This window comes from Portunus trituberculatus, chromosome 2, assembly GCF_017591435.1.
Source record: "Portunus trituberculatus isolate SZX2019 chromosome 2, ASM1759143v1, whole genome shotgun sequence".
Lineage (NCBI taxonomy): Eukaryota > Metazoa > Arthropoda > Malacostraca > Decapoda > Portunidae > Portunus > Portunus trituberculatus.
In genome coordinates, this window is record NC_059256.1 from 1547994 (window position 1) to 1565493 (window position 17500).

At 39.8% G+C, this 17500-nt stretch overlaps 1 protein-coding gene across 4 annotated transcripts in view; it reads right to left on the reverse strand.

Annotated features, from left to right (window-relative positions):
• LOC123501728 (lysosome membrane protein 2-like) overlaps positions 1–17500 on the reverse strand; it is a 33222-nt gene that overhangs the window by 9716 nt on the left and 6006 nt on the right. For 2 of the 4 annotated variants that reach the window (XM_045250736.1, XM_045250744.1), the window contains exons 3-7: positions 15967–16127; positions 14683–14827; positions 11086–11373; positions 9967–10187; positions 3289–3467 (exon numbers count right to left, since the gene is read on the reverse strand). In XM_045250736.1, coding sequence (XP_045106671.1) covers positions 3289–3467; positions 9967–10187; positions 11086–11373; positions 14683–14827; positions 15967–16127 — 994 coding nt within the window. Of the gene's footprint in view, positions 1–3288; positions 3468–9966; positions 10188–11085; positions 11374–13277; positions 13485–14682; positions 14828–15966; positions 16128–17500 lie in introns of all 4 variants that reach the window. The other 2 variants (XM_045250740.1, XM_045250749.1) reach the window with 2 other exon arrangements.

The following is a 17500-nucleotide window of genomic DNA, read 5'->3' on the forward strand; positions in this document are numbered from 1 at the left end:
CTCTAGATCCTCAAATTTGTTTCTTATACTGCGCGCATTAATGTAACAAAACTTTAAGGCATTACGCTCAGATGGGGCAGTTTCGCTTTCATTGTTTATGTCATCCCTGTTGTTGGTGCTTGACTCACGTTTTTTGATTTATGGGCAGTTACCGCTTCATTGAAAAGACGCCCCAGAATTTGTGATCGTAGAAGTGGTTCCATAGAAATCTACCCCCTCTTCTTTGCAGAGATTGCTGAGACGAGAATTAATGCTGAATGCTTTGTTGTAGAAAGAACTGGCAGCATTAATTCTGGGGAGGATACCAGAGATGATGATATTATTCGATTATGTTTTGTATTTGTTGATCATCTTACGATATTTTTCAAGAAGGGCCTCTGATCTGGTGCTCTGTATGTCATTCGTCCCGGCGTGTATGAGGAACAATGTGTTTTCGGTTGAATCATTTGTCAGCTCATCAAATGCGCCAGTGATGTCATCGATCCTACCGCCAGGAATGCAGTGTCTTTTTCTGTCTCTGGGGGCTCGCGAGCAAAACTCAACTATTTGGTTTGGGACCAGAGAATCGCCAATCAGTTTGGTGTCCTCGTCATGAATGGTTGGGTCGCTGAGAATTTCGTAACGATTTGATGTAGACAGAGGCAATGGTCGTTTTATTGTGGTTTGCTTGTTTGCACCACGTCTGATAGTGGTGAAGGTAGAGGAGGAGAGGAGGAGGAGGAGGAGGAAGATAAGGAAAATGAGAAGTAGGAGGAGGAGGAGGAGGAGGATGAGGAAGAGGAGGAGGAGAAGTAGGAGGAGGAGGAAGATAGGGGAAAGGATAAGTAGGAGAGAAAGGAGGAGGAGGAGGAGGAGGAGGAGGAGGAGGAGGAGGAGGAGGTGACAGGAGTGGAGGTAGCAGGGATGGAGGCAGCAAGGGAAGAGAAGGCAGAAGTAGAGGCACGTGAGGAGAAGGAGGAGGAGGAGGAGGAGGAATACAAAGGAATACAAAGGAAAGCCAAACAGCAACAGACCTGTTGATCCTTTCGAGGCTGTTTGGTAACTACTTCTAACTGGCTACAGATAAGAGAGACAGGAGGAGAAGGAGGAGGAGGAGGAGGAGGAGGAGGAGGAGGACAGGGCACGAGAGGAGGGAGAGGAGGAGGAGGAGGATGGGGAGATGACAGTGGCGGTATAGTATAGTCTTCCCACTCTATGAAGTCCGTTCAGGGCAGGACACATTCTGGAATTCCCATGAGTGCGAACCTGCCAGTTCAACTCCCAATTATCAGATTAAGTACCGACCCACCACCCATCTGTTAATCTCTCTCTCTCTCTCTCTCTCTCTGTAATTATCATCATTATTATTATTATTATTATTATTATTAATATTATTATTATTTAGTGTGGAAAAAAGTCGAAATGAATAATAATAAGTAATACTCCGGCGCCTTAGTCTTTGGTCCATTTTCTCTCAAACTTTCAGAAAACCCCTTGCACCACCACCACCACCACCACCAACGTGGCACCATGGGAAAAAAACGGTGCCACATGCCATAGAATTTACCCAAAAACCGTTATCATCGTAAACATAGACAGTCATTGTACTATGTAACTTCCTTCACTATACACGCAATACATCAAATATCACTTTCAAACACCACATGGATGATAAATAAGAGAGAGACGCATGTACGAAGGTTGATTTGGCACATGGCTAGTTGTAAAAGAGGAGGAAGAGGCGGAGCGAGAGGGAGTGGAGTGGAAGGAGAGTGGAGCAGAGGGAAGGAGTGGAAGAGTGAGGTCAGACTGTGGGGCCATCTTAGACCGACAGGTAACGCACATACGAAGATTGGAAGGCACCTCCACCACATCCTACCACACCCCACCACACTATTGCTACACCCCAAAAACCCGCTAAACTACCCTAACACACCCCAAAATAACCCCAATACATCCTAAAACACCCCAAAACACCTAAAAACACCAAAACAATACAAACCACTTCAAACACTTCAAATACTCTCAAACACCCCAAACCACCCCAAACACCCCCAAACACCACCAAACACCTTAAAACACCCCAAATACTCCCAAAACACCTCAAAACCACCCCAATTACGCCCCAAACACCACCAAAACACCTCAAAACCACCCCAAAACACTTCAAATCCCCTCACAACACCCCCAAAAACCCCTAACACTGCAGTACCCACCAAGACAGGGCTGCAAATTGAGCATCCCGGCGCCAAGGCAGCTGTCACGGTCTGGGTAACAGTAGCACAGGTTGTCGTGGTTTATCTCAGGGTCCTCCAGCACCTCCACCACATCCTACCACACTATTGCTACCCACCACACTATTGCTACACCACAAAACACCCTAAACACCCTAAAACACCTCAAAATCACCCCAAAACATCCTAAAACACCCCAAAAACACCTAAAACACCCAAAAACACCTCAAAAACACCCCAAATACTCCCAAATACCCCCCAAAACACCTCAAACCATCTCAAATACTCCCAAATACACCCCAAAACACCTCAAATACCTCCCAAAAACACTTAAAACACCCCAAAACACCCCAAATCCTCACAACACCCCAAACCATCCCAAATACCCCTAAACACCCACCCCAAATACACCTCAAAAACACCCCAAATACTCCCAAAACACCTTAAAACCACCCCAAATACCCCCAAAACACCTCAAAACCACCTCAAATACCCCCAAAACACTTCAAATCCCCTCACAACACCCCAAAACCCTAACACCGCAGCACTCACCAAGACAGGGCTGCAAATTGAGCATCCCGGCGCCAAGGCAGCTGTCACGGTCTGGGTAACAGTAGCACAGGTTGTCGTGGTTTATCTCAGGGTCCTCCAGCACCTCCACCACATCCTACCACACCCCACCACACTATTGCTACACCACAAAACACCCTAAACTACCCTAAAACACCCCAAAATCACCCCAATACATCCTAAAACACCCTAAAACACCCCAAAACACCTAAAACACCCCAAAACACCTAAAAACACCACAAATACTCCCAAACACCCCAAATACCCCAAAACCACCAAATACAAACACCCCAAATACTCCCAAAATACACCTAAAACAACCCAAATACCCCCAAACACCATCCCACCAAAACACCTCAAATACCCCCTAACCCAAACACCTAAAACACCAAACCACCCAAACACCAAACCAAAAACACCTCACCTCAAACACCTCAAAACCACCCCAAAACACTTCAAATACCCCCAAAACACCTCAAATCACCCCTAACACTGCAGTACCCACCAAGACAGGGCTGCAAATTGAGCATCCCGGCGCCAAGGCAGCTGTCACGGTCTGGGTAACAGTAGCACAGGTTGTCGTGGTTTATCTCAGGGTCCTCCAGCACCTCCCTGGGCGGTATGTAGCGGTACACAGGGATGCCGTGGTGGTACAAATCCTTCTCGTAGGTCAAGTACAGCGATCTGGGGATGAAAACACGGTGCAATGTCCTCAAATTTTTAAAAAAATGCCTTTAAAAATCCCTAAATCTTTAAAATGATCTTAAAATTCTAAAAAAAATAATAACAGCCACAGGTCTTTAAAAACAGCCTTAAAACTTATGAAAAATGAATGCAAATGACTTTAAATTTTCTTAAGACATTTAAAAACACCCTTTAAAATACCTAAAACAGCCTTAAAATACTTAAAACATTCTTAAAAATCCCAAAGTAACCTTGAATTACTTAAAACATTCTTAAAATCCCTAAATTTTCCTTGAAATACTTAAAATACCTAAAACGGCCTTAAAATACTTAAAATACCCTTAAAATACCTAAAACGGCCTTAAAATACTTAAAACACTCTTAACATACCTAAAACGGCCTTAAAATACTTAAAACACCCTTCCTTAAAATACCTAAAACGCCCTTAAAATACCTAACACACCCTTAAAATACCTAAAACGCCCTTGAAATACTTAAAACATTCTTAAAATCCCTAAACTGTCCTTGAAATACTTAAAACACCCTTAAAATACCTAAACGGCCTTAAAATACTTAAAACCCCTTAAAATACCTAAAACGGCCTTAAAATACTTAAAACACTCTTAAAATACCTAAAACAGCCTTAAAATACTTAAAACACCCTTAAAATACCTAAAACGTCCTTAAAATACTTAAAACACCCTTAAAATACCTAAAACAGCCTTAAAATACTTAAAACACTCAAAATACCTAAAACGGCCTTAAAATACTTAAAACACTCTTAAAATACCTAAAACAGCCTTAAAATACTTAAAACACCACCCAAAATACCTAAACCTCTTAAAATACTTAAAACACCCTTAAAATACCTAAAACAGCCTTAAAATACTTAAAACACTCTCAAAATACCTAAAACGGCCTTAAAATACTTAAAACACCCTTAAAATACCTAAAACGCCCTTAAAATACTTAAAACACTCTTAAAATCCCTAAAACATCCTTCAGCTACTTAAAACACCCTTAAAATCCTTGAAACACTTAAAATCTTTAAAACAAAAAATTTGAAACCCTTAAAATCCTTAAAATATCTTTAAAATTCTTAAAACGCTCTGAGATTCCTTAAAACACCCTTAAAATCTTGAAAAATTACTGGAAATGCCTTTAAACGTCCTTAAGACATTTAAAAACATCATTAAAATTCCTACAACACCCTTAAAATCCCTAAAATACTCTCAAAACACCCCAAATCACCCAAATAACGCCTTAAAACAGCCTTAAAACGTCAAACACCCTTTAAAACACCCTAAAATACCCAAACACCCTTAAAAACACACTTGAAACATTTAAAAACACCCTTAAAACACTCAAAAACAACATCAAAATCCTTAAACACACTCTTAAATTCTTAAAAAAAGACCCTAAACATCTTTAAAGTGCCCTAAAATACTTAAAAACACCTAAAACACCAAAAATACCGTAAAAATATCCTTAAAACACCCAAACACTTTAAAAACACACTTAAAACACCCAAACACTCCAAAAACACCCTTAAAAACACCCAAACACTTTAAAAACACCCTTAAAACACCCAAACACCCACACCTCCAAAACACTCTAAAACACCCCTTAAAACACCCAAACACCCAAACACTTAAAACACCCAAACACCCAAACACTCTAAAAACACCCTTAAAACACCCAAACACCCTTAAAAACACCCAAACACTCTAAAAAAACATCCTGAGAAACACCCAAACCCTCTAAAAACACCCAAACATCCCAAAACACCCTTAAAAACACACAAACATTCTAAAAAACACTCTTAAAACGCCAATCACTCTTGAAACCACCCAGACACCATTAAAAACACCCCAAAAACACTTTAAATTCCTAAACAATCTTAAAATCATTCCCAAAACGCTTTAAAACACCCTAGAAATGCTTTAAAACGCCTAAAACACTTTAAAATACATAAAAACACCCGGACAGCCTTAAAAATCTCAAAACACTCTTAAAAACACTCCAAAAAAACGCTTTAAAACACCTAAAAACATCTGGAAGCTCATTAAAACACCCTAAAACACACAAAACACTTTAAAACTCCCTAAAAATGCTTTAAAACACCTAAAAATGCTTTAAAATCCCCAAAACACTTAAAATACCCAAACACTCTTAAAACACCTTAAAATTCTTCAAACACGCTTAACTGCAGAGTTCTGACGTATAAATGCGCTTTAAACATCTAAAAACACACTAAACTCTTAAAAACACCTAAAAACACTCGAAACACCCTTAAAATCACCAATAAAAAGCTTAAAACCCCCTAAAACATTCCAATTCCTTTAAAACACCTAAGCACTTTATAAAACACACCAATAATGCTTCGAAACACCCTAAAACTGGTACAAAACACCTTAAAACGCTATAAAACCCCCTAAACACCTTCTAAAACCCCTAAAACACCCTTGATACACACACCTGCAGAGTTCTGAGGTGACTAATAGGATACAAAGGATGAAGGATATTCCCTATGAAGAGAGACTGAAGGAACTCAATCTGCATTCCTTAGAGAGACGTAGGTTAAGAGGAGACCTGATATCGAAGTGGTGTAAGGGTGTTGACAAAGGAAACACCAATAATGCTTCCAAACACCTCAAAACTGCTACAAAACACCTTAAAACGCCATAAAACCTCCCTAAACACCTTCTAAAACCCCTAAACACCTTCTAAAACCCCTAAACACCTTCTAAAACCCCTAAACACCTTCTAAAACCCCTAAACACCTTCTAAAACCCTAAAACCCCTTAATAGTTCTGAGGTGACAAAAAGGATCCAGAGAATGAAGGATATTCCCTATGAAGAGAGACTGAAGGAACTCAATCTGCATTCCTTCGAGAGACGTATAAGGGTATAAGGGTGTTGACAAAAGGGACCTGAATGTTCTTAGGACCATTAGCGGGGACAGAACAAGAAATAATGGGTTGAAACTTAAAACAATTGAGGTTTAGGAAGGAAATGTGAAGGAAGTGGCTTTCCTACAGAGTGGCTGATGAGTGGAGCGGTCCCAGTGGTCATGTGGTCAGGGGTGAGGCAATAGGGAGCTTTGAAAGAAGGTTAGATAAGGTCATGGATGGGGAAGAGAGAGAGAGAATTAGGTAGATTAAGCACACTGGGACTGCCTCGTATAGACCTCACACCATAGCCTCCAGCCCCTTCTTATGTTCTTAGATGCGCTTTAAAACACCAAAAAACACATTAAACTCTTTAACACCTCCCAAACACTCTTAAAAACATTCCAAAACACCCTTAAAACACCCCAAAATGCTCAAAAACATCTAACAACGCTTTAAAACTATCCAAACACTCTTAAAAACACACGAAACGCTCTTAAAAACACCCAAAAAACACTTAAATAGAGTCAAACACCCTTCAAACACACACACCTGCAGAGTTCTGGGCAATATGGAGTGAGTCTGGGCGGACGCATTATAAACACCTTTAAAATCTCCTAAAACACTCGAAATACTCTTAAAAACACCCAAACACTCTTTAAAACACACCAAAATACTCCAAAGCACCTAAAAACGCTTTTAAACCTCCCAAAACACTCTTAAAACATCCAAACACTTTTAAAACACCCAAAACACCCTTAAAAACACCCAAACCACCCTTAAAACACCCTAAAACCCTTCAAACACGCCCAAAACACCTAAAAACGTTTTTAAACTATCCAAACACTATTAAAAACACACAAAACACCCTTAAAAACACCCAAAACACCCTAAACACACAAAACACTCTTAAAACACACAAAACATCTATAAACGTTTTAAACCATCCAAACACTCTTAAAAACACCCAAAACACCCTTAAAAACACGCAAAACACCCTAAACACACCTATAAACATTTTAAAACCATCCAAACACTCTTTAAAACACCCAAAACACCCTTAAAACCCTTCAAACACGGCCAAAACACTATAAGCCTGTTTAAACTATCCAAACACTCTTAAAAACACCCAAAACACCCTTAGAAACACCCAAAACATCCTGAAACCCTTCAAACACACCCAAAACACTTATAAACGTTTTAAACTATTCAAACACTCTTAAATACACACAAAACACCCTTAAAACACCCTAAACACACAAAACACTCTTAAAAACACCCAAAACACCCTTAAGAACACCCAAAACACCCTTAAAACACCCTAAAACCCTTCAAACACGCCTAAAATACCTATAAATATTTTCAAACCATCCAAACACTCTTCAAAACACCCAAAACACCCTTAAAACACCCAAAACACCCTTAAAACACGCCCAAAACACTTATAAACATTATAAAACCATCCAAACACTCTTAAAAACACCCAAAACACCCTAAAACCCTTCAAACATACCCAAAACCCCAATAAACATTTTCAAACCATCCAAACACTCTTAAAAACACCCTAAAAACACACCCAAAACCCCTATAAACATTTTCAAACCATCCAAACACTCTTCAAAACACCTAAAACATCCTTAAAAACACCCTAAACACCCTTAAAACACGCCCAAAACACTTAAAATATTTTCAAACCATCCAAACACTCTTAAAAACACACAAAACACTCATGAAAACACCCAAAACACCCTTGAAACACTCTAAACACACAAAACACTCTTAAAAACACCCAAAACACCCTTAAAAACACCCAAAACCTACAAACACAACCAAAACCCGTACAAACATTTTCAAACCATCCAAACACTCTTAAAAACACCCAAAACACCCTTAAAACACACCCAAAACACCTATAAGCATTTTCAAACCATCCAAACACTCTTAAAAACACCCAAAACACCCTTAAAAACACCCTAAAACCCTTCAAACACGCTTACCTGCAGAGTTTTGTTTGAGGTTAAAAACACCCAAAACACCCTTAAAAACACCCAAAACAACCTTAAAAAACACCCAAAACCCCTACAAACATTTTCAAACCATCCAAACACTCTTAAAAACACCCAAAACACCCTTAAAAACACCCTAAAATCCTTAAATAACACCCAAAACCCCTATAAACATTTTCAAACCATCTAAACACTCTTCAAAACACCCAAAACACCCCAAAAACACACCCAAAACCCTAAAAACATTTACAAACCATCCAAACACTCTTCAAAACACCCAAAACACCCACCCAAAACACCTAAAACACCCAAAACCCCTACAAACATTTTCAAACCATCCAAACACTCTTCAAAACACCCAAAACACCCAAAACCCTTAAAAACACCCAAAACCCCTACAAACATTTTCAAACCATCCAAACACTCTTCAAAACACCCAAAACACCCTTAAAAACACCCTCAAATCCTTAAAACACACCCAAAACCCCTATAAACATTTTCAAACTATCCAAACACTCTTAAAAACACATAAAACACTCATGAAAACACCTAAACCACTCTTAAAACACTCTAAACACACAAAACACTTTTAAAAACACCCAAAACACTCTTAAAAACACTCAAAACACCCTTAAAACACACCCAAAACCCCTACAAACATTTTCAAACCATCCAAACACTCTTAAAAACACCCAAAACACCCTTACAAACACCCAAAACACCCTTAAAACACACCCAAACCCCTACAAACATTTTCAAACCATCCAAACACTCTTCAAAACACCCAAAACACCCTTAAAAACACCCAAAACCCTTAAAACACACCCAAAACCCCTATAAACATTTTCAAACCATCCAAACACTCTTCAAAACACCAAAACACCCTTAAAACACCCTTAAAAACACCCAGAACCCCTACAAACATTTTCAAACCATCCAAACACTTCAAAACACCAAAACACCCTTAAAACACCCTTAAAAACACCCAAAACCCTTACAAACATTTACAAACCATCCAAACACTCTTCAAAACACCCAAAACACCCTTAAAAACACCCTTAAAAACACCCAAAACCTCTATAAACATTTTCAAACTATCCAAACACTCTTAAAAACACACAAAACATTCATGAAAACACCCAAACCACCCTTAAAACACTTACACACACAGTTTTAAAAAAAAACACTTTAAAACACCCAAAACACTTAAAAACACCCAAAAACACCCAAACCCTACAAACATTTTCAAACCATCCAAACACTCTACAAAACACCCAAAACACCCTAAAAACACACCCAAAACACCTATAAACATTTTGAAACCATCCAAACACTTCAAAACACCCAAAACACCCTTAAAACACCCAAAACCCCTACAAACATTTACAAACCATCCAAACACTCTTCAAAACACCAAAACACCCTTAAAAACACCCAAAACCCTACAAACATTTTCAAACCATCCAAACACTCTTCAAAACACCAAAACACCCTTAAAACACCCTTAAAAACACACCCAAAACCCCTATAAAATTTACAAACCATCCAAACACTCTTCAAAACACCCTTAAAAACACCCTAAAACCCTTCAAACACGCTTACCTGCAGAGTTCAGAGGTGTAGATGCGCAGTACGGAGCTTCGAGTGAGCCTGGGCGGGTACTGTGAGCCGTCCGTGCCATTAATCATATTGCAATACTCGGAGCCATTGCCTTGCCAGTAGTGCAGAGAAGAGGATCCATTCCAAAATTGTATGTTCATGAAGTCATCCATGCCATCCGCCCCTGTCTTCACTGTGTACACCTTGTCGTTGGTGTTGTTCACCTTACCGGGGTAGAGACGGGGTGTGTTACTGGGGCGGTGTGGTGATCATAAATGCGCGTTTGTGGTGGTTTTGGGTGTTTTTGCATGGGGTGGTTTTGTGTGTTTTTGTGGAGTTTTGGGTGTGTTTTTGGGTGTTTTTGTGTTTTGTGTTTTGTGTTTGCGGTGTTTTGTGGTGGTTTTGTGGTGGTTTTGTGTTTGGTGTTTTTTGTGTTTGTGGTGTTTTTGTGTGTTTTGTGTGTTTTGTGTGTTTTGTGGTGTGTTTGTGTTGTGTGTTTTGGGTGTTTTGGTGTTTTGTGTGTGTTTTGTGTGTTTTGTGTGTGTGTGTTTGTGTGTTTTGTGTTTTGGGTGTTTTGTGTGTTTGTGGTGTTTTGGTGTTTTATGTGTTTGGTGTCTTTGGAAATGTTTATGGGATCATGAGAATATTTGTTGGTGTTTTAGGGGTGTTTGAGATGTTTGCGTGTTTGAGTATAAGTGTGTTTAAAGGCTTTGAGTGTGTTTGAAGTGTCATATGTACTTTCGGTGTGTTTTGGGTTTTAGTGTGTTTGACTGTTGAGATGTTTTGGTGTGTTTGAGATGTTTTGGGTGTGTTTGAGTGTTTGAGTGTTCTGAGTGTGTTTGAGTGTTTGGGTATTTTGAGTGTGTTTTATGTGTTTTGAGTGTTTAAGTGTTTAAGTGTGTTTTTGAAGTGTTTTGGGTATTTTAAGTGTGTTTTTGATGTGTTTTGAGGTGTTTTCGGTGTTTCTGGTGTGTTTTGAGGTGTTTTGGGTATGTTAAGTGTGTTTTTGATGTGTTTTGATGTGTTTGAGGTGTTTTTTGTGTGTGTTTTCGTGTGTGAATGTGTTAATAATGCTTGTACACACACACACACACACACACACACACTCTCTGTCTGTCTTACCCCCAACAGTAGCGCTAATTTGTTGTCCAATATAACGTCAGGAATTTCTTTCGCGCCCATTCCTGCTAAGATTTCCGCTAGAGTCCCGCTCCAGCCTTCAGTGTCACCCAACTCTGGCACTAAATTCCCAAGGCCAGAGAAGTCAAAATTGAATGGAGGCAACTCGAACCCATAGAATAATATCTCTCCTGCCTCGTGGGTCTCAAAAAGGTCGAAGGAAGACTCTAATTGCGTCCATATGGTCTCAGATACAAGATCGTCTCTCCCTTGAAACAGATGGCTGGCTATCTGCTCGGGTGGTGATGGTGGTTGTCGGTTTGTTTACATCCGAGGTAGTGGTGGTGGTGGTTGTCGTGAAGTGAGAGTTCGTGAGAGAGAGAGAGAGAGAGAGAGAGAGAGAGAGAGAGAGAGAGAGAGAGAGAGAGAGAGAGAGAGAGAGAGAGAGAGAGAGAGAGTTTGGTTAGGTATGATTAGTTGAAAAATTGAGAGAGAGAGAGAGAGAGAGAGAGAGAGAGAGAGAGAGAGAGAGAGAGAGAGAGAGAGAGAGAGAAACGTTAAATTAATTAGTTAAAAGCAATAATAATAATAATAATAATAATAATAATAATAATAATAATAACAACAACAACAAAAGCAAAATGAGGACAGACAGACAGACAGACAGACAGACAGACAGACAGACAGGAAGACAGACAGACAGACAGACAGACAAAAGAATGGAGGAAAAGAAGGGGTAAAATATATTCTTCTTCTTCTTCTTCTTCTTCTTCTTCTTCTTCCTCTTCTTCTTCTTCTTCTTTAGTTAGTTCATACACACACTCTCTCTCTCTCTCTCTCTCTCTCTCTCTCTCTCTCTCTCTACTATTTCAAAAGGCTTTATTTAAATTGACATGAGTTTTTAAGGGTGTTTTTAGGGTTCTAGAGGCAGAGTGACAAGATTTCTGCACTATTAACTGGAGAAACACTCTTTAAAAAGGCTCTAGTTGAAGTAATAAGGGTTTTTAAGGGTGTTTTTAGGGTTCTAGAGGCAGAGTGACAAGATTTCTGCACTATTAACTGGAGAAACACTCTTTTAAAAGGCTCTAGTTGAAGTAATAAGGGTTTTAAGGGTGTTTTAGGGTTCTAGAGGCAGAGTGACAAGATTTCTGCACTATTAACTGGAGAAACACTCTTTTAAAAGGCTCTAGTTGAAGTAATAAGGGTTTTAAGGGTGTTTTAGGGTTCTAGAGGCAGAGTGACAAGATTTCTGCACTATTAACTGGAGAAACACTCTTTTAAAAGGCTCTAGTTGAAGTAATAAGGGTTTTTAAGGGTGTTTTTAGGGTTCTAGAGGCAGAGTGACAAGATTTCTGCACTATTAACTGGAGAAACACTCTTTTAAAAGGCTCTAGTTGAAGTAATAAGGGTTTTAAGGGTGTTTTAGGGTTCTAGAGGCAGAGTGACAAGATTTCTGCACTATTAACTGGAGAAACACTCTTTTAAAAGGCTCTAGTTGAAGTAATAAGGGTTTTAAGGGTGTTTTAGGGTTCTAGAGGCAGAGTGACAAGATTTCTGCACTATTAACTGGAGAAACACTCTTTTAAAAGGCTCTAGTTGAAGTAATAAGGGTTTTAAGGGTGTTTTAGGGTTCTAGAGGCAGAGTGACAAGATTTCTGCACTATTAACTGGAGAAACACTTTTTAAAAGGCTCTAGTTGAAGTAATAAGGGTTTTAAGGGTGTTTTTAGGGTTCTAGAGGCAGAGTGACAAGATTTCTGCACTATTAACTGGAGAAACACTCTTTTAAAAGGCTCTAGTTGAAGTAATAAGGGTTTTAAGGGTGTTTTTAGGGTTCTAGAGGCAGAGTGACAACATTTCTGCACTATTAACTGGAGAAACACTCTTTTAAAAGGCTCTAGTTGAAGTAATAAGGGTTTTTAAGGGTGTTTTTAGGGTTCTAGAGGCAGAGTGACAACATTTCTGCACTATTAACTGGAGAAACACTCTTTTAAAAGGCTCTAGTTGAAATGATAAGGGTTTTTAAGAGTGTTTTTAGGGTTCTACACTCTTAAAAACCCCACCAATCATCTCTGTGGCCTTGGAAAACACTCGTGGTGGCAGAATAGAACGATCCTCAAATGCAAACCTCTCACTGACTCTTCTCCCTCTCCCTCGCTCTCCCACACACTCACACACACTCACACACATACTCACGGGGTAGAAGATGCCAAAACGCCCCTTATTCTCCATAGGATCACCGAAAATCTTGGTGATCTCGGCTAGGAGGGGCTGTGGGTAACCTTTAAACAGTAGGTCCCCAACTTGTCTCCTTATAAACAGCTTCTCGGAGAACCGCAGAAAGACGACTTCTAGTAAGATTAGCAGGAGGGGATGTAGTGTGCTGACCTTCGCTGCTAGGGACTGCGGAGGGGTGTAGGAGGGTGTAGGGTGTTGGAGAGGTGGTGGAAAGGTGTGTATGGAGTGTTTTTGGTGATTTGTGGTGTTTTGGGTGTGTTTGTGGTGTTTTGGTGTGTTTTGTGAGGTTATGAGGTGTTTTGGTGTGTTTTGTGGTGTTTTTGGTGTGTTTTTGGAGTGTTTTGTGGGTTTAGAGATGTTTTGTGGTGTTTTAGTGTGTTTTGTGGGGTTTGAGATGTTTTGGAGTGTTTTGGGGTGTTTTGGTGTGTTTTGTGGGGTTTAGAAATGTTTTGGGGTGTTTTGGTGTGTTTTGTGGGGTTTTGAGGTGTATTTGGTGTGTTTAAGTGTTGTGTGTGTGTTAGTGTGTTTTGTGGGGTTTTGAGGTGTTTTGGGGTGTTTTGGGGTGAGGGTTTTGGTGTGTTTAAGTGTGTTTGTGTGTTTGTGTTGTTGTGGGTTTAGTGGGTGTTGGGTGTTTTGTGGTGTTTTTTGTGTTTTGTGGGTTTGAGGTGTTTTGGTTTTGGTGTTTTGGGTGTTTTTGTGTGGTTTGTAAATGTTTTGGGATGTTTTGTGGTGTTTTGTGGTGTTTTGTGTTTGTGGAACGTTTTGAGATGTTTTGTGGTGTTTTGGGTTTCAGTGTTTTGGTGTGTTATGTGGGGTTTTGAGGTGTATTGGTGTGTTTAAGTGTGTTTTGTGGTGTTTTAGTGTTTTGTGGGGTTTTGAGGTGTTTTGGAGTGTTTTGTGTGTTTGGTGCGTTTTGTGGGATTTTGAGGTGTTTGTGGTATTTAAAGGTGTTATAGGGTATTTAAGGTGTGTTTAAGGGTGTTTAAGGGATATTTTAGGGTGTTTAGTGGTGTTTTAGGGTGTTTAGGGGAAAATAAGGAGGAAAAGGAAAACCTGTTATGAAATGTTTGTTATGTAATGCGTGTGTGTGTGTGTGTGTGCGTGTGTGTGCGTGTGCCGCCAAGGTCACATACGCACGCACATTATCCCACAAAAACACACGGGAACACACACACACACACACACACACACACACACACACACTCTTAACATCAACCCAACATGAAACCCACAACAAATCTTAAAAAACACACTCTCTACTACTACTACTACTACTACTACTACTACTACTACTACTACTACTATCTCTGTCTCTCCTTCCTCACCCCACACACACACCCCCCGTCTCTCCCCCAGTACTCACCACCATCAGGACATTGATGCTGGTAATAAGGTCGTCTTCTCTCAGATCTCCAGACATTTCTTGGCTAAACACGTAACTCTTGTTCTGAAGGTAAGACACACTGCCCTCTGTCGTCCAGTTAAAGGCATACTTCACCCGCACCTCTCTGCCAGTCGTAGTGGTAGTGGTGGTAGTAGTGGTAGGAGTGGTAGTAGTTGTTGTTTTGGTGGTGGTGGTGGTAGTAGTGGTGGTGGGGTGGGGGTATAAATGGTGTTAATTTTGGGTTTTAAAGCGCATCCAAAACACAGCAAAATATAGCAAAACACATCAAAACATCTAAACACACTCAAACACATCAAAACACACTAAAACACACCCAAAAGACACCAAAACACACCCAAAACACACCAAAACACACCAAAAACACATCAAAACATACTCAAAACACAACAAAACACACCAAAACACACCAAACCACACAAAACACACCAAAACACACCCAAAACACCAAACACACACACACACAAACACAAACACACACACCAAACACACTCAAACACACCAAAACACACCCAAAACACATCAAAACACACCAAAACACACCCAAACACACCAAAACACACCAAAACACACTAAAACACACTCAAACACACTAAAACACACACACTCAAACACACCAAACACAAAAACACACCAAACACACACAAAACACACCACACAAACACCAAACACACCAAACACACAAAACACACTAAACACACCAAACACACTAAAAGACACCAAACACACAAAACACAAAACACACCCAAACACACCAACACACACCAAAACACACCAAAACACACTAAAACACATCAAAACACACCAAACACACCCAAAACACACAAACACACAGTAAACACACAAAACACACCTAAAACACACCCAAACACACCAAAACACACCAAAACACACCAAAACACATCAAAACACACCAAAACACACCCAAACACCAAAACACCCGCAAAACACCAAAACACACCAGAACACATCAAAACACACCAAAACACATCAAACACACACACAAAAACACCCAAAACACACCCAAAACACCCAAAAACATACCCAAAACACCACAAACACTCGTAAAACACTCCAAAAATACAGCCTTAAACACACAAAACACACTCTAAACCCTCAAAACACACTCAAAACCCCCCAAAACACACCAAAACCCCTTTAAAAACCCCTTATAAGCATTCGAACCCTCTTTAGAACCCCCAAAACCCACAAAAACACTCCAAAACCCCGTTAAAAGACACTCACTCATATGTATAAGGGCCAACCTCCTCTAGAACTGGCTTAGCCCCGTTATAACGTATCTCCTCTGGGTTTGTCACGTTAAAAAGCCAGAATTGCATGTAGATTGGGATCGGCGGGGTGACAAAGGCCTCGAACGTGTCTGAATCCTCTCTCACCACCAACATCTGTGAAGGAGAAGTATAAAGGATGTTAGAGGGGGTCCTAAAGAGAGTTCGAATGCCTATACGTGATTTTAAAGAGGTTTTGGTGTGTTTTGGTGTTAGAGGGGGTTCTAAAGAGAGTTCGAATGCCTATAAGTGATTTTAAAGAGGTTTTGGTGTGTTTTGGTGTTAGAGAGGGTTCTAAAGAGAGTTCGAATGCCTTTAAGTGATTTTAAAGAGGTTTTGGTGTTAGAGGGAGTTCTAAAGAGAGTTCGAATGCCTATAAGTGATTTTAAAGAGGTTTTGGTGTGTTTTTGTTAGGGTTCAAAAGAGAGTTCGAATGCCTATAAGTGATTTTAAAGAGGTTTTGGTGTGTTTTGGTGTTAGAGGGGGTTCTAAAGAGAGTTCGAATGCCTATAAGTGATTTTAAAGAGGTTTTGGTGGGTTTTGGTGTTAGAGGGGGTTCTAAAGAGAGTTCGAATGCCTATAAGTGATTTTAAAGAGGTTTTGGTGTGTTTTGGTGTTAGAGGGGGTTCCAAAAGAGAGTTCGAATGCCTATAAGTGATTTTAAAGAGGTTTTGGTGGGTTTTGGTGTTAGAGGGGGTTCCAAAAGAGAGTTCGAATGCCTATAAGTGATTTTAAAGAGGTTTTGGTGTGTTTTGGTGTTAGAGGGGGGTTCTAAAGAGAGTTCGAATGTCTATAAGTGATTTTAAAGAGGTTTTGGTGGGTTTTGGTGTTAGAGGGGGTTCTAAAGAGAGTTCGAATGCCTATAAGTGATTTTAAAGAGGTTTTGGTGTTAGAGGGGTTTCTAAAGAGAGTTCGAATGCCTTTAAGTGATTTTAAAGAGGTTTTGGTGTTAGAGGGGGTTCTAAAGAGAGTTCGAATGCCTATAAGTGATTTTAAAGAGGTTTTGGTGTGTTTTGGTGTTAGAGGGTGTTCCAAAAGAGAGTTCGAATGCCTATAAGTGATTTTAAAGAGGTTTTGGTGGGTTTTAGTGTTAGAGGGGGTTCTAAAGAGAGTTCGAATGCCTTTAAGTGATTTTAAAGAGGTTTTGGTGGGTTTTGGTGTTAGAAGGTGTTCCAAAAGAGAGTTCGAATGCCTATAAGTGATTTTAAAGAGGTTTTGGTGGGTTTTAGTGTTAGAGGGGGTTCTAAAGAGAGTTCGAATGCCTTTAAGTGATTTTAAAGAGGTTTTGGTGGGTTTTAGTGTTAGAGGGGGTTCTAAAGAGAGTTCGAATGCCTTTAAGTGATTTTAAAGAGGTTTTGGTGGGTTTTGGTGGGTTTTTGGGGTTATAGGGTGCATTTTGGTGTTTTTGGGTGTTTGGTGTGTTTTGGTGTGTTTTGATGTGTTTTTAGGTGTTTTTGGTGGTTTTGTTGGGTTTTTCTGGGTTTTGGGAT